The sequence below is a fragment of the Ictidomys tridecemlineatus genome, chromosome 13 (assembly GCF_052094955.1).
Source record: "Ictidomys tridecemlineatus isolate mIctTri1 chromosome 13, mIctTri1.hap1, whole genome shotgun sequence".
Taxonomy (NCBI): domain Eukaryota; kingdom Metazoa; phylum Chordata; class Mammalia; order Rodentia; family Sciuridae; genus Ictidomys; species Ictidomys tridecemlineatus.
In genome coordinates this window covers 46,639,009-46,665,585 of record NC_135489.1, presented here as the reverse complement: position 1 = coordinate 46,665,585, position 26,577 = coordinate 46,639,009, and the positions used below count along the sequence as shown (strand labels likewise).

The 26,577-nt window shown below is 36.3% G+C and overlaps 1 protein-coding gene across 17 annotated transcripts in view; it reads right to left on the bottom strand.

Annotated features, from left to right (window-relative positions):
• Window positions 1–26,577, bottom strand: part of LOC144369840 (uncharacterized) — a 188,005-nt gene that overhangs the window by 152,218 nt on the left and 9,210 nt on the right. For 9 of the 17 annotated variants that reach the window (XR_013429640.1, XR_013429638.1, XR_013429639.1 and 6 more), the window contains exons 2-5: window positions 12,135–12,312; window positions 11,167–11,276; window positions 6,584–6,743; window positions 6,381–6,479 (exon numbers count right to left, since the gene is read on the bottom strand). Coding sequence is in view for 9 of the 17 variants with exons in the window: in XM_078030272.1 (XP_077886398.1) it covers window positions 6,381–6,479; window positions 6,584–6,743; window positions 11,167–11,276; window positions 12,135–12,192 (427 nt within the window). In the remaining 8 variants the exon portion in view is untranslated. Of the gene's footprint in view, window positions 1–6,380; window positions 6,480–6,583; window positions 6,744–8,547; window positions 8,649–11,166; window positions 11,277–12,134; window positions 12,313–26,577 lie in introns of all 17 variants that reach the window. The other 8 variants (XR_013429643.1, XM_078030280.1, XM_078030275.1 and 5 more) reach the window with 6 other exon arrangements.

The window sequence follows — 26,577 nt, the reverse complement described above, 5'->3', positions numbered from 1 at the left end:
TTAACTTGAAGGGTCAACTATTTTGGGATCCTTCAGTCTCTTTCCCTGTGAATAATGCTTTGTTGAAGCAAACACAACTCTGAGAGTGATGAAGTTTTTCACCACCCTGCTTACACAAGCAGTTCAGCAATTAACTTCTACTTTTTTTTTCTCTCAGAAGGCAGGTACTAACGTGCTTTAAAGATGGTATCATACTTTAGAATTTCTCACAAATTATCACACTGCATTAGATGAAAGAATTTTGCATGAACAGTTTTTCACAAAGAAATCAAAAGAAAGCTAAAGGTTTGTTTCCAGACTTCTTTTAAGATCTGGTGGTGTTTGACCATTTTCCATGTTTCCTTCTCATATCAAGCCTTGAAGCCAAGCACAGTAAAAAATTTTTAATCTTGAGCAGTCACAGTGGCACATGCCTGTAATCTCAGAGGCTCAGGAGGATGAGGCAGGAGGATCAAGATTTTAAAGTCAGCCTCAGCTAAGGGTGAGGTGCTGAGCAACTCAGTGAGACCCTGTCTCTAAATAAAATACAAAATAGGGTTGGGGATGTGGCTCAGTGGTTGAGTGCCCCTGAGTTCAATTTTCAGGACCAAAAAAAAATTTTTTTTCAATCCTTAAGTGATATAAATCAATAGTTTGTACCAAGTAAGAAAAACAAAAATAATAAACATCTGTTCAAGAAAGGAAGGGAAGAGAAGCCATAACTTTTAAATACAATTTTCATCTTTACCTCTCCCTTCGTATTCAAGGCCTTCTCTTACTTGACTCAAGGCTAGAAATGTTTTGGCAAGGTCAGTTCATCAATGTGGATAGATCCCTTGAACAATTAATGTGGTTATTAAAATTAAGCTTAAAGTTAAATCTTTAAAAGTTGTTGTATACCATATGTTTTATATCATGATTTTCTTATTTATATGTGGGGAGAGGTTAAATCCTTGTCATTTTCCCAAGTAGTGGCAAAGTGTGGCATGACTGGTAAATTCATTAAGAGAAAAACATAGACCAAGTAATTGAGAAGAATTGGTAACACTGGATTAACTGGGGGCTGTTTTACATTTAAAGTTTAGATTTCTTCTTATAACTGTTGAAGTAGGTTTCTTGAAGCAAAAAAAAAAAAAAAGTCAAAAAGAAAAAGAATATAATGTACTTTGCTAAGCCATATTCTTTTTCTAAGTGGGCTTTACAGAGAATTCGGAAAATTTCATTTGATTGAATAATAAAATAAAGCTAACAAATTAATCATAATTTTCAAAAGTCAATGTAAAAGTTCTATAAAATTTTTAGTTCAATAGATGCTATAGTTCTTTTTCTTTTCTTTTTTTCTTTTCTTTTCTTTTTTTTTTTTTTTGTTGTTGTTGTTGTTGCTGTTGTAGGCGGACACAATACCTTCATTTTATTTTTATGTGGTGCTGAGGATCGAGCCCACTGCCTTATGTGTGCCAGGTGAGCGCTCTACCCCAGCCCTAGCTCCAATACTTTATTTCTTTAAAGCTTATAAAATGAATCCTCACAAGAACATTTGCAAAATATATGTTCAGCTGGAATAATTGGTACAAAATGATGGTATAGAAATGATTTTTCATTTCATGTTAGGCCTGATCCTGTCAGAAGATCACCTGATATTCTGCAAGCAAGAAGAAGGCACACTTATAAGTCTGTCCTCTTGAGCTCCTTGGACTTTTAAGCAATTGGTATCTATATCAGGTTGTACTCTGTGGTCTCTATCCACCCCCTGTGCTCGTCACTCCATGTACCATACATCATTAGGTATATGGGTAAAACACCACCCAAGTCTCCCATTCTTGCCAGCTAGCTCACCAAGGACAAAATATAAACCCCAAAGGCACACCACCAGTGGCCTGCTTCCCCCATCCACACCCTACCTGCCTATAGTTTCCACCAATATCAGTAGATTGATCAGTTGATTAGGTTGTACTTTATATAATATAATCATTTCATCTCTGAAAATTTTTGCATTGTTTCACACACAAGTTTTTGAGAGACACCTCCTATCTAAACCATAACACTCTTTTTCTCTGGAAATTAAACTTCTCCAGTAATACCTTCTTTTTATCAACGTGTAATTCATATTTGAGTCTTTTCCACCTTACAAAACCCCTTTCTTCAACTGCTACCTTTTGTTCCTATTCACAGCCAAATTTCTTTGTCTTCCTTTTCTATTATACCCATCACTTCCATTGAACTGTCTTTTGCCACGGTCATCAGTGTTCCTCGTGTCATTTAATCTGATGGGCTCTATCCTATCCTGGTATGACCTTTTGGCATATTTTGGTCACTCTTTACCCCAACTCTTTTCAGGGCTCTTCCTCAAGTTTTCTGACATCTCTGTTTCCTGGGTTCCTTTCTACCTTTCATCATCCCCATTACACCATTGCAGGATCACTGTGCCTTGCATTCTATACACTCTCATGGTTAGTCTCATTGTCCACCTGGCTCGAGGTATTGTTATCACTATGTCTCTGCATCCAGACCTGTATATTCAATTATCTTTGAATGAATCATCTGGATGTCTTATGGGTCTCAACATCAGCATGCCCAAAGTTGAACTTGGTCAGATTGATATTTTTAAAGGCGCATTTTAAAAAATGAGCTTGATCACAGTGACATTTTAAAGTCTACCCTTCTACACAACACCCTCCAATGCCCATCTATCCTAAAGTATTATAATTCCTAAGAGGCTTTACACAATCTGTTACACCCTTTATTATGGTTTGGATCTGGAATGTCTTCCCAAAAGCACATGTGTTGAACGCCTGGTTTCCAATGTAGCAATGTGCAGAGGTGGGACTTTAAGGCAAAATTGGATCATGAGGACTCTGACCTTATCAGTGATAATGTTATAGTCCTCTTGTTTATCAGTGGAATAATCCATTAATAAATTAATCCCTTCAAAGCTGAATGGTCTACTGGAACGTGGGACATAGTTGGAGGAAGTAGGTCACTGAGGGCATGCCCTGGAAAAGTGTATCTTTTCTCTGTTCATCTGCTCATGCACTGGTGCATGCACTCTCCTGTCCTTTCTTTCCTCCACCCCCACCCTCGCCCCATCCCCACACTTCCTGGCTGCCATGAACTGAACAGCTTTCCTCTGCCATACCCTTCTATCATGATGTTTCTGTAATGGAGTCAGCTAACTATAGACTGAGACCTCTAAATCCATGAGCCAAAATATAGCTTGCCTCCTCTAAGTTGTTCTTGTAAGATATTTTGGTCACAGAGATGCAAAGTTGACTAACACGCCCTTTACCTCCCTGGAACTAGCTCCTGTTACTCCCCTGCTGGCTTACACCACTCTAGCCCTACACTCTCCCACTGCAAGGGACTCTGCCTTTGTACCTCTTCTAAGTGTTTTTCCTCCAGATGTAAGCACATTCTCTCTCACATCCTTCAAGACAAGTCAAATATCACCTTCTAATAAGGCTTTCCCTCACAACCCTAACTAAAATTGCAACCTACCACCAAACTAGCATGCCTTACCCTCTTTTGCTGATTTGTCTTCATAACACTGTTTGATTTTAAACATACTATATACTTTATTTATTGTCCACTTCCATCCACTGACCTTTGGGCTACATCATAGCAGGAGTTTGGGTCCCTTTGTTCACCTTTATATTCCTAATGCTTAGAATAGGTCTTGGTATATAGGTTATAATCAATAAGTAACTGTGGGATAAATAAATAAATATACCCATACTAGCTATTCATAATTTCTGTAAATAACACCCCCATCTACCCAGTTACACAGTACCAAACCCAAAACTATGCTTGATTCAGCTCACTTGCGTCCACCCCATGTTAAACCATCCTTTGGCCCTCCTGCCAGATCCTTGAAATTGTCTTCTTCTCCTAACCTCCCGTTACATGGTTATTTCCTATTTATCTTTCAAGTTCCAGGTAAGCATCATTTTTAGAGATCATGTCTATAATTTTTCCTCTTAAATATCCAATTAGACATACTACATTCTTGGCCCATACTATGAGTTCATCCATTTTTGAATAAATAAATGGCATTTCTCAGAAACATCACATTAGGTTCTCCTGGTCTCTATTGTTATGGCACCCCACAGAGTTTCATGTAACACTCCCCTCACTTTACAGTAATTATTTAATATCTTTTTTCTCCACTAAACTATAAGTTCCCTGGGCGGGGGCGGGGAAGAGCTCTGCATGAAGGTGGAAATAAGCAAGAGGATGTCAGAAAATAGAGAGGACTGCCTTACCTGACTATGGAAGCTTTGAATTATTGACACTAGGAAGCTATCTTAGCAGGTTGGGAACAGAGTGTGATTACAGAGGGACTGACCCAGCGAAGAGAACTTAATTCTGTTTTATGATAAGAAAAGGAAAGAGGGAGTATAATAAAATGGACAGTTTTGGTTTTATACTTCTATATAAATCAATTCAGCACTGGTTAATATTTAATTTGGCTTGATTATTAATTGCTGAAATTTAGCCAACACATTATTACTAATTTTTTAAGTTGCCAGGATCCTTTGATTCTTGCTGAATGAGTAGATAATTTGGGATGAAAACAGAAACAAGCTCAACTACTCACTTCCTTTTCCAGCAGAACTAGAAGTGGATAGAAAGTGGCTAATATCAATAATAAATTGTAAGCTCGATGATGCAATTCCAGAAATACATTCTGGATCCATAATCTTCATTTCATTTAATGAATTTTGTCACCACAAATGAATTTTAACTTTGACCTTAGTGAAACTGATTAGATTTACTTATTACTTATTAAGAAATTCATGTATATTACCATAAAAAGAGCATCACATACATAAATTTTCAGAACAGTATTATAATTAAAAAATAGAAAAATGGATAAATTATGGTAGGACTAATCATACTAGAGAATATTTCAAAGGTTAGATATGTTTACATTTATGAAGCCTTTTAAAATGACATTGGAAGTTTTTTATTATATTAAATAATAATAAAATAAATATTTTATTGCTCAGTGTCATGAGCAAGCCATTTTTCTAACAGGTTTATATAAATTTATATATTAAATAATTTAATCCTCACAAAAAATTTACAGGGCAAACACTATTGCTACCTCCATTTTTATAGATAAGTCGAGCACAGAGAACTAGGAACTTGCCCAAGATCCCCAAGCTTGCTAAGTGGTAAAGTCAGGACAAAAATCCAGATACAGCATTTTAGGGCCCACACTTAAAAACTATAAGTGGTTTAACTATATATAGACAATTATTGTAATATATAAATATATTTTTGCTTAGAAAGAAAATAATGGATGAAAATGTGATTAGTTTTATGACATTTTTTATTTCCTTATTATATTTAACTTTCTTTTCCTTAGTTTTTATAATGATCATGTTTTATGTTTATAACCAGGTCAGAATGAGAAGAATTTTAGAAAATTTAGAAAAGAAAATTTTAGAAGAGAAAAAAAAGAGTTCATTCAGTAGATACATGCCTTGTTTCAACTCCAAGTAATGGTGACTGTAGTCACAAATGACCTGTGCTACTTGAATAAGTGCTATGGGAAAAGTTCTAAACATAGTTTATACTGTAGACGACCTCAGAGATCATTTAGGCCAATGATTTTCAAAGTGCAGTTTCCAGACCAGCAGTATCAACATCACTTGGCAAATGCAAAACTCACTGAAGTAAAAATTCTGGAGTTAAGGACCCAAGAACCTGTGTTTTAACAGTCCTTCCAAGGTTCTGATGCACACTGAAGAACCACTATTTTAAGTTTATGATTCTCAATCTATCAGAATCACCTGGGCATTTTTAAGATAACCTCGATTATACCACCAGAGATCCTGAGTTAATTGATTTTTAAGTGAGGCCATTAGTATTTTTAATTCCTTTTTATGTGATTTAACCAGAACTACTGATTTAGTCCTTTACTACGAGAAGTGTAGTAGTACAAAGAATCAGCATCACTTGGGAGCTTTTTATAAATGTAAAATCTAGGGCCCCATTCCAGGCCAGCTGATTCAGAATTTCTATGGTAACAAGATTCCCAAGTGATTCATATATACATTAAAGTTTGAGAAGCATTTGCCATTCCCCTCATTTTACAGAGGAGAAAAATCACAACAACCTAAAGAGTTAACAAACTTTTTCAAAGATCTCACTGCTGAGCCAGGGTAAGAGTGGTGAGAAGAGTTATATTCAAACCCATGATGCTCAAAACTAACTCAGACTGTGTTCTTTCTATTGTACTATGTTATAAAGCTTTGATTTTGAAAGGTTTTCCGGCTCTTTCCTCCACCTCCAAATGGTATTCTCCCTAGAGTACCTAAAGCTTGGTAATGCACAAATGCCATATCATTCCCTATAGAAATTTAGAGCTGGCAGAGGGAGGCTTAGAAAACAAGTACCTGAAAGCCAGTAACTGGCCCCAGAGAGCTCCAAGGGCTGCTGTCCAGTCCAAGATTCCATGACATCTGCACCACAGCCATATATGGAAACCAGAATGCCTGCATCCAATGCAGTGAGAATTTATTTCATAGTTATCAAAGCAAACCAAAGGTTATCAGTAGGTTGGACATTTAAAGATTAAGTACAGCTGATCGCACTCAACTCTTATGCAGGTAGCTTAACTTCAGTGGTTCTGGTCTCTCTCTGAAGGGAAAATGGAGGTGTTTATGATTCTGTATCATAATGGGTTCCAGGTGACCCAGGCTAGGCGGCTGAGTCAGGTCCTCTCTTCTTTGATTTACATGGCAGGATCCAGGCCATCCCTAAATTGAAAAGATATAGTAATGAGCAAATGCAGAAAGAGAATAGAAGGGAAAAAAGAGCTGAGGGAAAACCTGGAGTGCTTTTCCAAGTCCAAAGTGAGCTATGGCTGCCCTCTCTGCCTCAGAAGGTATGATCATAAATTACTAGCTAATGTTTAGCACTGGGGCTCTGGCCCCATGATATATTACAGAGGACAAGATGCCTCTAAGCAGAAAACACTGTAATTGGGGAGCAATAACATCTGTGTCAGTCATGGGACTGCAGTTAAAGCCAACTGAGAAGTTACAGGCTGTGCTGCAGATGCGTAGTAATAACATGCACTCTTTTTTTTTTTGCGCTAAAATGATATGTCATCAAGATATGGGCCTCTTTAAATTCTTTGGTGTCATGATAGCCTGAAGAGTATCAGTAGGAGCCTCAGATTTCTGTTTTAACATTAGCACTATGTTAACCAACACCTCAAGAGAATTAGTTTATAAAGCAAGATTGTCTGAAGAACTCAAAATATGGGCTGAATTTTCTGAGGCACAGATTCTAGGTCGTTGCAATGCTCTGCTATGTTAAGCAGGCCACCTCATCCCTCTGAGCCTCCTAATCTGGCAAGGTCAAAGAATTCATACATGATAGAGCTGGGACTCAAACCCAGGTCCTCTGGCTGTAAATCCTGTCATCTTTCCAAGTGCAATTCTGTTTGTCCATGACACGGATGGTTAATTTTAATATGAGTAGATGGGACTGAAACATGTGAAGATTATTTTGTTCTTAGATAAAATAAGACTGTTTCCTTGTAACTTTCCATTTTAAAAATTCTCCAGTACCATAAAAATACCTTAAGTAAATAAATAAATAAATAACCACAAACCACCTAGAAGTGTTCAGACAGTGCCAGTTGAGGGTAGTCTACAAAGATCTAAATTGAATTAAAAATTCTGCCTACATGGCCAGTCTCTGAGGTTCTGCTCACCTCTTATAGTTATTATTCCTCCCCATTCCTAGGTCTACTGGCCAAAGGCTTCCTATGACTACAAATACCTGAACTCTTCATAGAATGATGAGGATTTCCCAGTTTTGTTCTGAAAGTCCCATATTCCAGGACTGAGTTCCAGGCAAACAGGGATCACCATACTTCTTATCACCATACTGTTTCTCCTTGGCCCATGTCCAAACTAGCACAGTGCTCATAACGGCACCTTTCTATCCACAGGAAAGCCTCAATGGATACTATTAAAAAGTCCTCATCACTCTACGTTAGATCTTGAGCAAGCCCATAGGATGCTCCGCTTTCTACTTTCATTCTAACCTGCTTGCCCCAGTACCTGGGCAAGTACCTGGGTTTATTTCTCTGGTTAATCCCTTTGGTGTAATGGTTTAGGTAAGCTGTCTGCTTGGCTTCCTGGCCAGATACTATTTTTCAGGCCTTCAAGCTACACACTTTCCCTCCTGCAATGCTCAATTTATGTGGTTTGATTGCTAGGCCACCAGTCATCATGGAGGGATGCTACTGGATTACCCTTATGCCATCAGGGCTAACTAGTCCTATAGCTAATATATGATAAAATCCAAGATCATTACTACATGAGGTTCTCAATGCCATTCTACTATATCAGTTCTGTACCTATTGCCAGAATTCTTTTAAAAACTGATCATTTATACACACAAGATTTTTAAGAGCTCAAATATACCATTTTTATAAACTTATTTTCCTTTCTTGTTTGATGACTAGGGTTGCCTTTGAGCACACTAAATACCTCCTTCTTGTGGTACATTAAAATGCTTTACTAAACCATGCACTATGGTACATACCTGTAATCCCAGCAGCTCAGGAGACTGAGGCAGGAGGATCTCAAGTTCAAAGCCAACCTCAACAACTTAGCAAGGCCCTTAGCAACTCAGTGAGATCTGTTCTAAATACAATACAAAAAAGGGCTGGGGATGCAGCTCAGTGTTTAAGTGCCCCTGGGTTCAATCCCCAGTACCAAAAAAATCCCAAACAAACAACAACAACAACAAAACTTTACTTATAACTTGTTAGTAATAAATTACTTATTAAAAATAAATTTATTATTTTAATAAAATCTTTTCATTAGTTGACTTATCCCAAGAGACAAGAGAATATATAGATTAGAAAGCTCAAACTTTTTTTCTTATTGGATTAAAGTTTGTTCATTTATTTTAAACTATTATAAGGTTGTTTTTTGTCTTTTATACTTACTTATATCTCAGGAGATGATCATGAGACTACACAGAATGGGTCAATATTTAGCAGAAAGCCCAAAACTGTATGTCCAAAAAAACCTCCTCAACAATCCCCTAAATCAGGGACATTCCAAAAACAATCCTTAATATGCTTTATTTTTAAGTTAATTTCTATTTTACCCTATACAGAAAGGATCTGAAGAGTTTTCCAGAAAAATGAACAATATCCTCAGGCTCTTAGTTTGTAGCATCACACACTGCTAGCTTGGTAGAGAGGTTGAAGGGACAATTCTAAGATGTCTCCAGTTGAGAATATGTTAAAAGTGATATGAGATTCTCAATCCTTTTCATCCGTCTGACCAAAGCACTGGAACAAATTTCCATCTTTGGCAGAAATTTATGTATCTATTCTCCCCTTCCTTACTAACAGAATGTCAATCTCCTAGGCATTTATTCTCTCTTGCAGCTACAGTTAACTAATGTATGTTGGAAGGCCCTTCCTCAACTGGGAGGGATTACTCTCTGGTCTTCTGCTCTTTCTCCTTCCTCCTCCTGTCTGCCTAGACTGTGTCAATTTGCTAGATTTAGTGAGTAAAAATAAAGGTGCCTCACAAAATTTGCATTTCAGATGAATAACAATTCTTTTTAGTATAAAAATATCCTAGGCAGTTTGGGACATACTAATAGTAAAAAATCAGTTGTTGTTTATCTAAAATCCAAATTCAACTGGGATCCTATATTTTATCTACTTTATTATGCCCCTAGAAAGTGGATATAAAGACTAAAACTAGCAGTCACGCTAAGGAAAACTTATTGTCAAAACTTTCACATCAAGGACAACAGAAAGAAAGTATGGTAGAATCTAGTCACAGAAGACCAAAGAGTTCTACACTAACACCAGCCCACCTTCTTGAGAACATTTTCCCCATCAAATAAGTAAGGATTTATCTTGTTTGAGCCACTGTTATATAGAATTTATTACCTGTGGCCAAATTCAGTCCTACCCTGTAAACTATTATTTTCATATTCCTTTTCCCCTCCGCCTTCTTTCCTACTTCTTTTGCTGTCCCAGTGCCCATCATGGGCATTTTAGATGGAGTTAATTTATTTACAAGGATACAGGGGAGAATAAATCCCATACAATGACTTTTCCCCTTCCCGAATCCTCAGAAATAGCTTGAACTAGGGGAGAAATAAAAGATATAGTAGATTCTCCTAAGATTCTCTAGGAAAAGAGTTCCAGAAAAAGGAAATTCCAGGAAAAGAGTTCCATAAAAAAGAACAATGAAGAGATTTATTTCAAAAGACCACTGTGAACATATTGTATTTGAAGAGGTTTGTTTTGGGGAAGGTGTGAAATTAGAGATAGGGAGCGCTAATCAAATTCTAAGAAAAGGGGATATATTAGAAAACACCAATTCTATTTTTCTATGATTCTATGGCATTATGTATTACATTAATAATTACAATTACAGATAATATTTAGTGAACACTTACCATCTATCAGAACAATACTAAGCATTTACACATTTTATATACATATACATTATATAACCTTCATGCTTACTCCATGAAGTTGCTAATACTAGTAACTTTATTTTGCATATAAGAAAATAAAGGACCAAAAAGGAAAAGAAACTTCTAAATCAGAAAATTTATGCAAGAAGTACAGTAGGAGTTTAAATCCAGGTGTCTGACTCCAAAGCACATATTCTGTGCTCTTAACCTTTAAATTTAAGATATAATACTAAAATACTTACAGACTAAAATACTTAATCTGATACACTTTATTTTCTTTAATAGCCCGGGGAAAGCATTTTTAATGTTTTCAGCACAACAAAATAACAATTGTTGGAGGAAATTATTATGTTTACCCTAATTTGGATGTTACACAATGTATACTTGTATCAAAACATTACATGGTAGCACATACACATGGACAATTTTATGCATCAGTTAAAATTTTAAAAAGATAAGACAATTTGTAAATTTAAGATGTAATAATGCACTGTTTCCATTTTATCTGATAATATTTCAAAAGGCTTTTCAGGACTCAGTTCATTCACACACACAAAGTGTACACACAAATATAGATGCTCCTCGATTTATCTCAACAAATCGACCGTAAATTGAAATTACCACAAATTGAAAATCCATTTAATATCCTTAACCTACTGAACATCATAGCTTAGCAAGACAGTTCACTGTACAGTTTCAGGTGTTTACCTTCATGGTCAAGTGGCATCTCCAGACCCAGGAAAATATTAACATCCAAAATTCAAAATATGGTTTCAAGTGAATGCATTCTGCTTTTGCACCATCATAAAGTTGAAAAACTATAAACCAAACCATTATAAGTTAGTGATTGTCAGTATATAACTTCTGAACTGGGGGCGGGGGGAGTATGTTAACTTCACAAGCAAAAGAACCAGCACATTGTAAACAGAGTCCTGCTTCCCAACATCCTGCACTTAAGCTCTGCAGATGAAAGGGTGCTCTGCCTAGATTTAGCTCCTTACTAAAAATAGCTAAAAGCACAATACAAAACACCAGATTTTATCAGGCTGGTTGCTACCCTTAACTCCTCTTATGGGTTGGGGAAACTGATGTCCAGAAAGAAGGGTAACTTAGTGGAGCAAAGAAGAAGGACACCTGGAGAAAAATTAAAGTTTAACTTTAAGTGACCTGAGCACCATGTATTGAACCTTCTCTATCAACTTGCTTTTACCATGAGAACATTTCCATTTTTAGAACTCTTAGAATCATAGATTGGCCAGTCAAATGCACAACAAAGACTAACTTTGCTGCAACAGACTTTTGCTGTAACTTAGCTTTAGTATTCCCTGAGAACATCCACAATATTTGGAGTGGAGTTAGCCTCCTTGAACCCACAGATACAGGCCATGATGGTTAATATGATGAAGAGCTCCCTCTGAAGATTGCTGAATCACAGGAAACGTACAAACCAAGCAGGAAAAATGTGCCTTGAACTTTTCCACGTAGTTCACCTACTGCAACTGGGGGTGGTTAGGTTTTTATGAATAGGGCACCCAAGGAGAATAGCTAATAACAAACCAATCCAGAGTTAAGAAAGAATAGCATGGCATCTTGCCCCAGTCATGAATAGATGACATAACAAAGAAAGAGGAAAAAGAAACAAGGAACCCAGGAGTAATGGGGAGACCAGGGCTTACCAGCCAGGCGTCTGGTGAGCACTGAGTGTGGGAACTTTTCCTTGCCTCTGAGACACATATTGTTGTCCAACAATGGCACAGCAGCTGACGTTGCAAAGTCTCCATTTCAAAGGAGAAGCCAGCAGAGGTGTTCTGCTCCTCCTCTCCCCTTTGGGAAATCCTGGGAAGTGCCAGCCAGCTTAAATTATTGTGAAAGATGAGAAAAACATACAGTAAGCTCTGCATTTGTAATGGGCAGGGAACGGGATCAGTAGAAGTTTTTTAGAGCCTTGTGACAGTGTCTTGTAGACAAATTTGATCTGGACTGGGATGCCAAAGGACAGAAGCAGAGTCCCAGGTCTATCACTAAATTAGCAAGCAACCTCATCTCTATGATTCTCAATGTTTTCCTCTTCAAGATAAGAAGGTTATAATCATTGAATAAATACATATTTTCATTCAGCATTATTCTTCAGCTCAAGTTGCATAAATGGATGCCTCAAGGATTGAATGAATATACTAGGCAATAAAGATGTAAATCAATAATAAATGTCCTGCAGTGATATAAAGGTTCTAAAGAAAAAATTCATAGTCAAAAGAAAGAGTAATGAGTGAAGTTGACATTCTAAAGTTGTCAGGGAAGGCTAGTCTGTGAGGAAAGTATTTGAGCAGAAATTAGAAGAAGATGGAGTCAACCAGGTGACGTCTGGAGAAAGAATGCCCCAGTTGGAAGGAATAAGCCTGTGTAGCCATGAGATAGGAGTATGCTTGGCATATTTGGGGTACATGAAGGAAACAAGTGTGGCTGGAATAGAAGGATCAAGAAAAACGTCACTGGGGATATAGCTCAGTTGGTAGAATGCTTGCCTTGCATGCATAAAGCCCTGGGTTCAAGCCCTAGCACCAAAGAAAGAAAGAAAGAAAAGATACAAGGCCACTAAAGGGAATTTATTGAGCCTAATTGCCTTGAGCCTTAATAAAAGATCATTCTAGCTCATGAAAGTAGAGAAATCTTTCATTTATTCACTAGTAATTTACTTAGCATTGATATCAGTCAGGATTTATTGCAAGCACAGGGTGCACATCAGTAAATAAAACAGGTCCTTTTCCTAAGGTAGATTACTTGGAAAACTACTGCAGTGGTCCTGCAGAAAAATGATGATAATTTGGAAAAAGGTAGGAGTGATGGAAGTAATGAAGATTGATCAGATTTTGGATTCATTTCATAGGATGTGTTGATAGATCAGATGTAGGGATACGAAAAGAAAGATTGATTCTCTGAGTATGATCTCTCTGTCTCTGTCTCTCTGTCTCTGTCTCTCTCTCTCTCTCTCTCTCTCTCTCTCTCTCTCTCCCTCCCTCTCTCCTCCCCATTCTCTCCTCCACTCCTTCCTTCTCTCAGTTTTTAGCCTAGTTGGTTCCTGAATGGATCCATCTCATCATTCTATTTTTGCCCAAATATCACCTCTTTGGAGAGTCCTCTACTGACAACCCTAGTTTACAGAACCAAGTGAATACATTGCTCTCTTTCCTTTCACTGTTTTTGTGCCCTTTACTGATATGAGGAAAACTTGAGGAGGAGCACAGTCTGATTTAGAGTCAAAACTTGAAGTTGTTAAGTTTAAGATGCCTATTAGACAACCCAAAAGAAGACAATGAATATACTAATTTGACACATAGCTTAGAGATCAGGAGAAACATTAGGATAAATGTGAAAAAATTAAATATCATCTCAGAAAGACATGCATGTACTCAAAAAAAAACCTAAGCATTTCTTAGAGTATTTCAAAAATTGGAGATCAAGAAGGTAAGAATACAAGTTAAACAGAAAAAGAAGTTGAACATAATTTCCCAGAAACCAAGTGATGAAAAGTATTCCAGAAGGAGGAAAACATCAGTTTTTTCAACTGCTTAAGAGCTGAGTAAACACTAAAAGAACCACTGAATATGAAAACATAGCAGTCATAGTTGATGTTGAGTGATTCTAGTGAACTTAGGAAGATAAAATCCTAATCAAAGTAGATTAAAGAGAAAACAGGACGTAAAGAATTAGACAACAAATTTAGATGTCTTTTTTACAGAATTTGATTATCAAAAATTACCAAGAGGGAAATGTATGTTACGTTGTTTGTTTGCTTTTCAAACCAGAGCTACAATTTTAAAAGTGAATTATAAAGTAGGCTTTTTTTTTGACAATCAAGAACATTCAAATGAAGATTGATATCAAATACTAAGGAAAGATTATTGTTAAGAATGATAATGGAATTGAGATTATGAAAAATTTAAATTCCATATGTAGTGCATATTGCTAAATAATTTTTGAGATTTGCTATAAAATAGATAAATAAGAAAAAGAAAGCTTGGGGAGACAGATGAAAATAGATTGTCAAAATATAAGAAGTTCATTATACTCTTTTTTAATGTATGTGTAAAATGATTTTTAAAGTAAAAACAAGGATGAGAACTAGATATATTATGACAGTAGATTGTTCCTGTAGTGGTTCCAACACCTCACTCTCCTTGCTATGGTACAATCAGAGGAGGCTGGGTGGAAAGCCAGGACTTTTATCACCTCTCAAGGACAGTGAGTTCCCTGTTCTCCTCAGTGTCAATCACAAGATGCTTCTTCCCTAGCTAGCCAGTGTGGTGTCAGCAGTGGCCTAGTGAGGAGCCTGTTCCTCATCCACCTCCAGCAGGAGAAAAAAAAATCTGCCTCCAAGTGTTAAAGGAGGCTAAAAGGCAAATTGGACTTCCATCCCCACTTGGCAGTAAGAATAGAACAAGACAGAGCCTCCTTGTGGGGAATCAGGAGAAGCCTGCTAAAAAAAAAAAAAAAAAAGATTTAAATAAGATCCAGAATTTTATAACATAATGCCCCAAATGTCTAGGATACAAACAAAAGTAACTCATCATACCAAGAACAAGGAAAATCTCAATTTGAATGAGAAAAGACAGTCTATATAGGCCAACCTTGAGATGTCCCAGATGTTGGAATTAGCTGATAAGAATTTTAAAGCATAATAATAAAAAATGTTTCAAAGAGCAATTACGAACATACTTGAAAAAAATGAAAAAAAAAAGTATCAAATAGTATGTACAAACCCAGCTGGTTTGGGAAATGAGCTTGCAGAAAATCACTATCTTCCACATTGTTCATATTGAGAAACCAAGTATCCCAAAGTCAGGAGACTTGAATAAGTCTTGGTCCACAGCTGGCCCAGTGCATCACCATCCCTAGGGTCCTAGCTATTTTAACACTTCATATATTTCCCAAAACTAAGGCAACTCCATAGCCTATTGCATCACTGAATGTTTTCCCAGCCTGGAAAGAAGGATTTGGATTTCGGCATGTCATTTAGGTAAGAATGTTGAATCTCAAGTAATGCTAGTTCCCAAAGAGTAAGAGTTCACAGATTTCAATATCTCTTCTGAAGTTTCATCATGCCTCTCCCTTCTCAGGAGTGGTAAACTTAAAAACATTTATTAATATATTCAAAAAAGGTCAGCTGGAACACATTCTAAAGACATAATCAGAAATGAATTGTTATGCTAATAGTCCAGCCATTTAGAAGAAAGTGTGCCTGCTTTTTTCTTACCAGTGCAACATCCTCAAAAACAAAGTGGGTAAATAGGTGCTCCACAGTCCCCGAGAAGCTCCATTGGAGGAACTTGGCCTTGGGACAGTGAGGCCAACACAGTCAGGGCTAGTCCTAGTGTCATAGAAACCAAGAGGCTGCTGCCCAATAAAGAGGCCTTTCATCTGATGCCTCAGTCACACTAGAACTGGATCAAGCTGGTGGTGATAAGGCACATCTAAAACACTAAATGCACTGAGGAGACCTGCTCTCTTCCTAATTCCTATCCAGTATTAATTCTTCTCATCTTCTACAACTAGGATGTATTCCATTTTGTGGATTTACCCTCATTTACAAGTCAATATTCTAAAAATGAACATTTGTGTTGTTTCCAGTCTTTGAATGTTAGAAGAAAAAGAATACTTCAATGAATACATTTCATTTCCTGTATTTGCAAGAGTAACTGTCAGATTCTCAGAAGAGAATTCCTAGATCAAAGAGGAACTGGATTTGTAAATATGAAAAGTATTGGTGATTGCCTTCATAGAGTGATCCATTCTAGATTCTCAGAAGTAGAGTATAAGGGATATAGCTTTTGTTTTGATAAAGAGAAGAGTAGGAAGAACAAAAATATAATTGGGGAGATGCTTTTTGGCAGTAAGAAAATTTATTATAAATGCTGAATTGTTTGGGAATATAATGATAAATGATACATCTAAAATAAATTACTATATGATAGTTAAAACTTGTTATAACAAGCAGTGTTAAATTGGAACTAGCTTTATTTTTTTAACTGAACTCTCTCTTTAATGTATTTCTCTTAATAAATTCAAATATATTTAGAAAAATCAAAACAATCTTTTGTGATCAAAATCTATGCTACCTTGTTCAAGGACAGAAGTAATTTTAAAACAGAAAAACTATAGTAAATGATTACTTAAAGTCTGTCTTCCTCAATAAATTATTTTACTGGATGAATAAAGAGATATGAAAGGACAAAGATTTTAGTTTAATAATTGCTAATATTGTAGAGAGTCTTAGGGTAATGCCTGAAATGTCATTGTCATTTGTTAAGGATTTGTTTTATATTTCTAGTGGTCAGTATTTCAAAAGGCAGTTTTTCATTATCTTAAGTTATGGTGGTCTGTAAATATGAACTACCAGTAGAGTAAGAAATAGAATTTATAGCAATATAGTATTTCCTTTAACTAAATAGAAGGAAGATGAAGACAATGACATTTAAAATTTTTAAATTATTTTCTCCTTGAAGATATTCTGGAAAGTTTATTCAATTTTAATTAGTATTCACAGTAGGAATCAGATCCAACATGGCGGCGGGCGCAGAGAGATCAAGTCTCTGACCTCTTCAGCTGCGCGGGCATAGGGAGTCATAAACTGTCTAAATGCTGTTTGCTCAGGATCACTAGGCAATGCTGAGCTGACATGGATCTGGGATGAACAGTCTGGGCCTCTCAGAACACACACCGAGCCCGGATTGGCTGCATTCAAGCTCCGGTTCGCCTGCTTCTCATGACTCAGCACTAACGATCCCGCTGAAATAACTGGTCGGCCCTTCTGAACTTACAGAGGTAAAAGCCAACCTAGCCTTCATAGGCAGTGGCCACAGGATTGAAACGGGGCTTGGGAGAGACAGGACCCACCCGTTGCATTGGTCACCCGGCAAAGGGAACGAACAGTCACCATTTGCATGGGATACCACCATGGCAGAGAACTGACGTCACGGGCGGGGGAGATAACTTCATTGAAACCAGCGGCGACAGGTGTGTAATCCCCTAGCCATTCCTCTCCACACAGCGGGGAAACCTTAAGGGCCCCTCCCAGCTCTCCCGTGAGTGCGATAGCCAGACTCAGGGAATCAGGAGTGGCACAGGACTCGCGGCCCGGGACTACTGGCTACCGCTCCCACCAGTGCTGACAACTGAGGTCTCTTGCACCAGCTACCAAGGGTGTGGCTACCGGAGAGCAAGCAAATTCGCTGGGGGTTCTCATCCCCAAGCTCTACAAACTTAGAGTCTGAGGGAGAGTGTGCCCAGGGGTTCATGAAAACAGGGCTCCCAGGAGCAGCAGACCTGGCGTGTAGCCAGTATTGTGGTGAGCATCACAGGTGAGCGGGGCCTGGCTTGAGGAAACACAAGAGAAGGTCCTAGACACTCAGGATTGGAGACCCGCCCAGTCTGGGAGGAAGAGCTGCTGCACAGTGATTGGTTCCCATCTAGTGAGAGGAGAAGCTTGGCCCAGTGGGCACAGCTCCACCTACTGGAAGAGAAGTTAATCGAACTCTATGACTGCATTTATTATTATTATTTTTTTTTAATTTGGGTTTTTTCTTTTATTTTCATTTATTTGTTGTTGTTGTTCTTTAACTTTTTTAATGTTTTTAATTTTTTAAAATTTTTTCATTTTATTATTTTTTTTAATTTTAATTTTCATTTTTTTATTATCATTATTTTTTTAATTTTTTTCTTTTTTTCTTTATTTTCATTTTTTTCTCTTTTGTCTTTTTATTTCTTTTCAATTTTCTTATTCCCCCTTCCTTGAATTCTACCTGCCTACTCTCATTCTCTTTAGTGACTTCTTCCCTTCCCTTCTAATATCTTTCCTCCCAAGCATCAAATAAATTCATAAGAGTAAACAGTAACTCAGCAGTCAAACAGAACAAGAAGTAACATGAGCAGCATTAAAAAAGCAAGGAAGAAAAGGAGTACAAACAATGAAGGACAGCATAAATATTCAGGAGGACCTAGAGTCATCAGAAAATGGTCATATAAAGAACTCAAGGAATACCTTAGACAGATGGAATGGAACCTTAAAGAGGGTACGAGACAGCAAATTCAAACAGTGAAAGAACACATTGAAAATGAATTACATAAACAGATAAAAGAAGAAGTTAAGCATCTTTATCAGGAGACAGAGATTATAAAAAAAATCAAACAATAATTCTAGAAATGAAGGAAACAATAAACCAAATTAAAAACTCAATTGAGAGTATCACTAACAGAGTGGAGCAAGTAGAAGCCAGAACATCAGATAATTAAAACAAAATATATCATCTTGAAAAGAGTATAGCCAACTCAGAAAGGCTGGTTAAAAATCACGAGAAAAACATCCAAGAGATATGGGATAACATAAAAAAACCAAACTTACGAGTCAGCGGGATAAAGGAAGGTACAGAGATTCAAACCAAGGGAATGAGTAACCTGCTAAATGAAATAATTACAGAAAACTTTCCAGAAATAAAAAAGGAAATGGATATACAAATTGTAGATGCATACAGGACATCGAGCACAAAAAATCACAGTAGACCAACGCCAAGACACATTGTTATGAAGATATCCACTATACAGAACAAAAAGAAAATATTAAAAGCTACAAAAGAAAGGAGGCAGATTACATTCAAGGGTAAACCAATAAGGTTAACAATAGATTTTTTCATCATAGACGCTGAAAGCGAGAAGATCCTGGAACAACGTATTTCAAACACTGAAAGACAATGGACTCCAAGCAAGAATTCTGTATCCAGCAAATTTAAGCTTCAGGTATGACAAGGAAATAAAAATCTTTCATGATAAACAAAAGCTAAAAGGATTTGCAGCCAGACAACCAGCATTGCAAAGTGTCTTGAGCAAAACACTGCACGAGGAAAAAATGAAAAACAACAACCAAAACCATCAGTGGGAAGTGCCTCAGTGATGACAGAGGGTGGAGGGGAAAGCTAATCATGGAGAAACAAACTAAATTTTAAAAAAAGATAAATAATCAAACATGGCTGGCAGTACAAACCATATATCAATAGTAACTCTAAACGTTAATGGCTTAAACTCTCCAATAAAGTGACATAGGCTGGTAACATGGATTAAAAAAACAAATCCAACAATATATTGTCTCCAGGAGACACATCTGATTGGAAAAGACATACACAGGCTGAAGGTGAAAGGTTGGGAAAAAATATACCATGCATACGGTCCTCGTAAGCAAGCAGGGGTGGCCATCCTCATATCGAATAAAATCGACTTCAAGACTAAGTTAATCAAAAGGGATAAGGAAGGACATTATATACTGTTAAAAGTAACAATTCACCAACAAGACATAACAATGATCAATATTTATACACCAAGTAATGGTGCTGTGACTTTCATAAAACAAATTCTCCTCAAGTTCAAGAATCAAATAGACCACAACACAATAATTATGGGTGACTTCAACACACCTCTCTCACCACTGGACAGATCCTCCAAACAAAAGTTGAATAAAGAAACTATAGAACTCAATATCACAATCAATAACCTAGACTTAACTGACATATATAGAATATATCAACCATCATCAAGTGGATATACTTTTTTCTCAGCAGCACATCAATCTTTCTCAAAAATAGACCATATATTATGCCATAGGGCAACCCTCAGTAAATATAAAGGGGTGGAGATAATACCATGCATTTTATCTGATCATAATGGAATGAAACTGGAAATCAATGATAAAAGAAGGAAGGAAAAATCCTACATCACATGGAAAATGAACAATATGTTACTGAACGATCAATGGGTTACAGAAGACATAAAGGAGGAAATCAAAAAATTCTTAGAGATAAATGAAAATACAGACACAATATATAGGAATCTATGGAACACAATGAAAGCAGTTTTAAGAGGGAAATTCATTGCCTGGAGGTCATTCCTCAAAAAAAGGAAAAACCAATGAATAAATGCGCTCACACTTCATCTCAAAGCCCTAGAAAAGGAAGAGCAAAACAACAGCAAATGTAGCAGAAGGCAAGAAATAATTAAAATCAGAGCGGAAATCAACGAAATTGAAACAAAAGAAACTATTGAAAAAATTAACAAAACTAAAAGTTGATTCTTCAAAAAGATAAATAAGATTGACAGACCCTTATCCATGCTAATAAAGACAAGAAGAGAGAGAACTCAAATTACTAACATATGGGATGAAAAAGGCAATATCACAACAGATGCTACAGAAATACAGAAGACAATTAGAAATTATTTTGAAAACCTATACTCCAATAAAATAGAAGATAGTGAAGACATCGATAAATTTCTTAAGTCATATGATTTGCCCAGACTGAGTCAGAAGGATACACACAATTTAAACAGACCAGTATCAAAGGATGAAATAGAAGAAGCAATCAAAAGACTACCAACCAAGAAAAGCCCAGGACCGGATGGGTATACAGCGGAGTTTTACAAAACCTTTAAAGAAGAATTAATACCAATACTTTTCAAGTTATTTCAGGAAATAGAAAAAGAGGGAGCTCTGCCAAATTCATTCTGTGAGGCCAACATCACCCTGATTCCGAAACCAGACAAAGACACCTCAAAGAAAGAAAACTACAGACCAATATCTCTGATGAAGCTAGATGCAAAAATCCTCAATAAAATTCTGGCGAATTGGATACAAAGGCACATCAAAAAAATTGTGCACCATGATCAAATAGAATTTATCCCTGGGATGCAAGGATGGTTCAATATATGGAAATCAATAAATGTTATTCACCACATCAATAGAATTAAAGACCATATGATCATCTGGATAGACGCAGAAAAAGCATTCGACAAAGTACAGCATCCCTTTATGTTCAAAACATTAGAAAAACTAGGGATAACAGGAACTTTCCTCGACATTGTAAAAGCTATCTATGCTAAGCCTCAGGCTAGCATCATTCTGAATGGAGAAAAATTGAAGGCATTCCCTCTAAAATCTGGAACAAGACAGGAATGCCCTCTATCACCATTCTATTCAATATAGTTCTCGAAACACTGGCCAGAGCAATTAAACAGACGAAAGAAATTAAAGGCATAAAAATAGGAAAAAAAGAACTTAAATTATCACTATTTGCGGATGACATGATTCTATACCTAGAAGACCCAAAAGGGTCTACAAAAAAACTACTAGAACTAATAAATGAATTCAGCAAAGTGGCAGGATATAAAAATCAACACGCATAAATCAAAGGCATTTCTGTATATCAGCGACAAAACTTCTGAAATGGAAATGAGGAAAAACACTCCATTCACAATATCCTCAAAAAAATAAAATACTTGGGAATCAACAAAAGAGGTGAAAGATTTATACAATGAAAACTACAGAACCCTAAAAAGAGAAGTAGAAGAAGATCTTAGAAGATGGAAAAATATACCCTGTTCATGGATAGGCAGGACTAACATCATCAAAATGGCGATATTACCAAAAGCTCTCTATAGATTAACATTAAACACAGACATGAGGTGGGAGGGAAAGGGAGAGAAAAGGGAAATTGCATGGAAATGGAGGGAGACCCTCATTGTTATACAAAATTACATATAAAAGGTTGTGAGGGGAATGGGAAAATAAACAAGGAGAGAAATGAATTACAGTATATGAGGTAGAGAGAGTAGATGGGAGGGGAGAGGAGGGAGGATAGTAGAGGATAGGAAAGGTAGCAGAATACAACAGTTACTAATAGGGCATTATGTAAAAATGTGGATGTGTAACCGATGTGATTCTGCAATCTGTATTTGGGGTAAAAATGGGAGTTCATAACCCACTTGAATCTAATGTATGAAATATGATATGTCAAGAGCTTTGTAATGCTTTGAACAACCAATAAAAAAAGAAAAAAAGTATTCACAGTAGGTATGAATATTATTTTAAAATTTGCTGGATTGAAATCCTTAAGTAAGGTAACAAATGTTGGCAAGGATGTAAAAAAATGGGGAATCCTTGCACACTTTTTTGATGGCAATGTAAATTAGTACAGCTATATGGAAAGGAGGATGGAGAGTCCTCAAAAAATTAAAAATAGAAGTATTGTATGATTCAGCAATCCCACTACTAGGCCTATGTCCAAAACATAAGAAATCAGTATGTAGAAGAGATATCTGCATTCCCTTGTTCATTGCAATATTATCACAGTAGCCAAGTTACAGAATCAACCTAAAAACCTATCACTGAATGAGTGAATAAAGAAAATATGGTATATATTTACATAGTAGCATACTGTTCAGCCCCTTAAAAAAAACTCTTGTCATTTGCTACAACATGGAGGAACCTGGAAGACATTATGCTGAGTAAACTAAGCTAGACACAGAAAGACTAACATTACATGAGTTTGATTATATGTACTCATAGAAATAGAGTAAAACAGCGGTTAACAATGGTGAAAGAATTGGGTTAATTTTGGTCCAAGGACATAAAATTTTAATTTTCAAGGAAGAATCCAGTCAAGAGATTATACCTCACAGTGTCTGAATAGTTAGGAACAATATATTTATTGTATATATGAAAACTGCTAAGAGATTAGATTTAAGAGTTCTTATCACAAAAAAATGATGAATTTATTAGCTCCTACAGTGTTAAATAGTTTGAATTGGCCATTTCACAATGTATACATTTATCAAAACATCATGTTGCATACCATAAAGATAATATTTTAACTTAGCAATTTAATTTAAAAAAATAAAATTTTAAAATAAAAAAGTTTTAAAAGTTTGTCTAAATCAGGGGAAAACAGAAAGGTTTAAAACTAATACATATATGTCATATTAAAGTAACTTTACAAATATTATCTTCTGTAAGAAAAAACAGGACCCACACCAGAGCCCAGGTCCAGGCCTAGGACCACCCACACTGACCAAGGCTGAAACCCAGGCCTAGATAAGACCCAGGAATGCCCCCATCAACCCATCAACCCACACTGGAGCCCAGGCCCAGTACCTCCCCCACTGACCTGTATGAAAGCCCAGGCCCAAGACTGCCCACACACAGAGAAGAGGACCATGCTCGGGCTCCCCATTTATCAATGCATTGCTCTCCTAGCCTACTTCATTTATGGGACACTGCAGCCATCACTGTAGCCCTCCCCATGTAGTAGCCTACACCTTGAGGCAACAGAAAGGGACTAGAAGAAGCCAATCTTTGAATAGGCAGCCCAAAGCCACTGTAAGGCCCACCCTTCAGCCCCATCTCTGAAGTAGTTGCAGCCATCTTGGAGCACCCCCACTGTTAACTTGAGTTACCTCTGCTATTGCCACCACCACCTTTAGTTGCAGTAGCATCCATCTTGGGACACCAGCTGAGAACTGGAAGCCCAACACCAAGAAGAGGTACAGGTAATCTGCAGGAACACTACAGAATTATAGGGTAGAAACTGTAATACCCCAGATCTGCACTGCAAGAAAGGAAGACACATAGACAATATGAAAAAACAAGAGAAGAAAGTGACAAACCAAGATACTACAATAAAAGCCACTGACAGCACAGTTGATGAAATGTCAGAGAAGGAGTTCATAATGTACATGATTAAAATAATCTGCAAATATTCAAGAATGACATAAGAGAGCAAATATAGGCAAAAATTGATCACTCCAACAAAGAGATAAGAGAGCAAATATAGTCAATCATTGATCACACCAACAAAGAGATAAGGAAGCAAATACAGGTAGCAAAAGATAATTTCAAAAAAGAGAGATTCTGAAAAAAAATCAGAAACCTTTGAAATGAAGGAAATAATAAATCAAATAAAAAAACTCAACAGAAAGCATCACCAACAGACTAGATCACTTGAAAGACAGAACATCAGATAATGAAGACAAACTATATAGTCTTGATAATAAAGTTGACTATACAGTGAAGATGATAAGAAACCATGAACAGAGCATCCAAGAATTATGGGACAGCATCAAAAGACCAAATCTAAGACTTATTGGGATAGAGGAAAGCACAGAGATTCAAACCAAAGGAATGCACAATCTCTTCAATAAATTAATATCAGAAAATTTCCCAAACATGAGGAATGAATTGGAAAATCAAATACAAGGCTTACAGGACACCAAATGGACAAAATTATGACAGATCTACACCAAGACATATTATAATAAAAATGCCTAGCATACAGAATAGGGATAGAATTTTAAAGGCCATGAACGAGAAATCAGATCACATATAGGGGGAGACCAATTTGGATCTCAGCAGATTTTTTTCAACCCAGACCCTCAAAGCCAGGAGATCCTGGAACAACATATAACAATCTCTGAAAGAAAAAGGAAATAGTATAAGAAAAAGAATCTTATACCAGCAAAACTAAGCTTTAGATTTTGATAATGAAAAAAAATGTTCCATAATAAGCAAAAGTTAAAAGAATATACAACTAGAAAGCCTGAACTACAGAACATTGTTGGCAAAATATTCCAGAGGAGGAAATTTAAAACAACAAGAAAAATATGCAAAGAGAGGAACTACACTGAAGAAAAGGCCAATCAAAAGAGAAATCAAGTCAAGGTAAAAACCAAAAATAAAGCAGAATGACTGGGAATATAAACCATGTCTCAATAATAACCATGAATGTCAATGGCCTAAACTCATCAATTAAAAGACACAGACTAGCAGATTGGATTTTTTTTAAAGACCCAACAATATGCTTCCTTCAAGAAGCATCTCACAGGAAAAGTCATCCACAGACTGAAGGTAAAAGGGTAAGGAAAAAAGTACCACTTGCATGGACCACATAAACAAGTAGGGGTTTCTGTCCTCATATAGATAAAGTGGCCTTCAAACCAAAGCTAGTGAAAAGGGATAAAAAAGACATTTCATACTGCTTAAGGGATTCACACATCAACAAGACACAACAATCATAAATATCTATACCCCAAACAATGGGGCATCTACGTATATCAAACAAAGCCTTTTTAACTACAAGAATCAAATAGACCACAACATAATAACACTGGGTGACTTTAATACACCTCTCTCACCACTGGATAGATCTTCCAAACAAAAGCTAAACAAAGAAACTATAAAACTCAATATAACAATTAAAAATTTAGACTATTTAATTTAATAATTTAACAAACATATACAGAATATTTCATCCATCAACCAGTGAATACACTTTCTTCTCAGCAGCACTTGGATCCTTCTCCAAAATAGACCATATGTTATGCCACAAAACAAGTCTTAGAAAATACAAAAAAAAAATAGAAATACTACCCTGCATTCTATGTGACCACAGTAAAATGAAATTAGAAATCAATGATAAAATAAGAAATAAAAGCTACTCCAACAAATCAATGATAAAATAAGAAATAGGAGCTACTCCAACACCTAGTGCCTAAATAATACACCATTAAATGATGTATGGATAACAGAAGACATCAGGGAGGAGATAAAAAATTCTTAGAGTTAAATAAGAACTCTGATACAACTTATCAAAATCTCTGGGACACTATGACAACAGTGCTAAGAGGAAAGTTCATTACATTAAGCTCATTCATTTGAAAGAATAAAAAGTCAACAAATAAAATACCTGACATTGCATATCAAATCCCTAGAAAAAGAACAAACCAACGCCAAATGTAGTAGAAGACAGGAAATAATGAAAATCAGCACAGAAATCAGTAAAGTTGAAACAAAAGGAACAATTAAAAAAATTGACAAAACAAAAAGTTGGTTTTATAAAAAAATAAATAAAATTGACAAACCCTTAGCTACCCTAACAAAAAGGAGAGAGAAAACGCAAATTACTAAAATTCATGATGAAAAAGGAAATATCACAACCGACACTATTGAAATACAGAAGATAGTTAGAAACTATTTTGAAAATTTATACTCTAGTAAATAGAAAACCTCAAAGAAACTGAAAAATTTCTAGAGGCATATGACTTACCCAAACTGAACCAGGAGGACATACATGATTTAAACAGATGAATTTCAAGCAAGGAAATAGAAGACACCATCAAAAGCCTACCCAAGAAAAGCCCAGGACCAGACAGATTCACAACTGAGTTCTACAAAACATACAAATAAGAATTAATACCAATACCCCTCAAATTATTCCTTGAAATAGAAAAGGAAGGAAACTTTCCAAACCTATT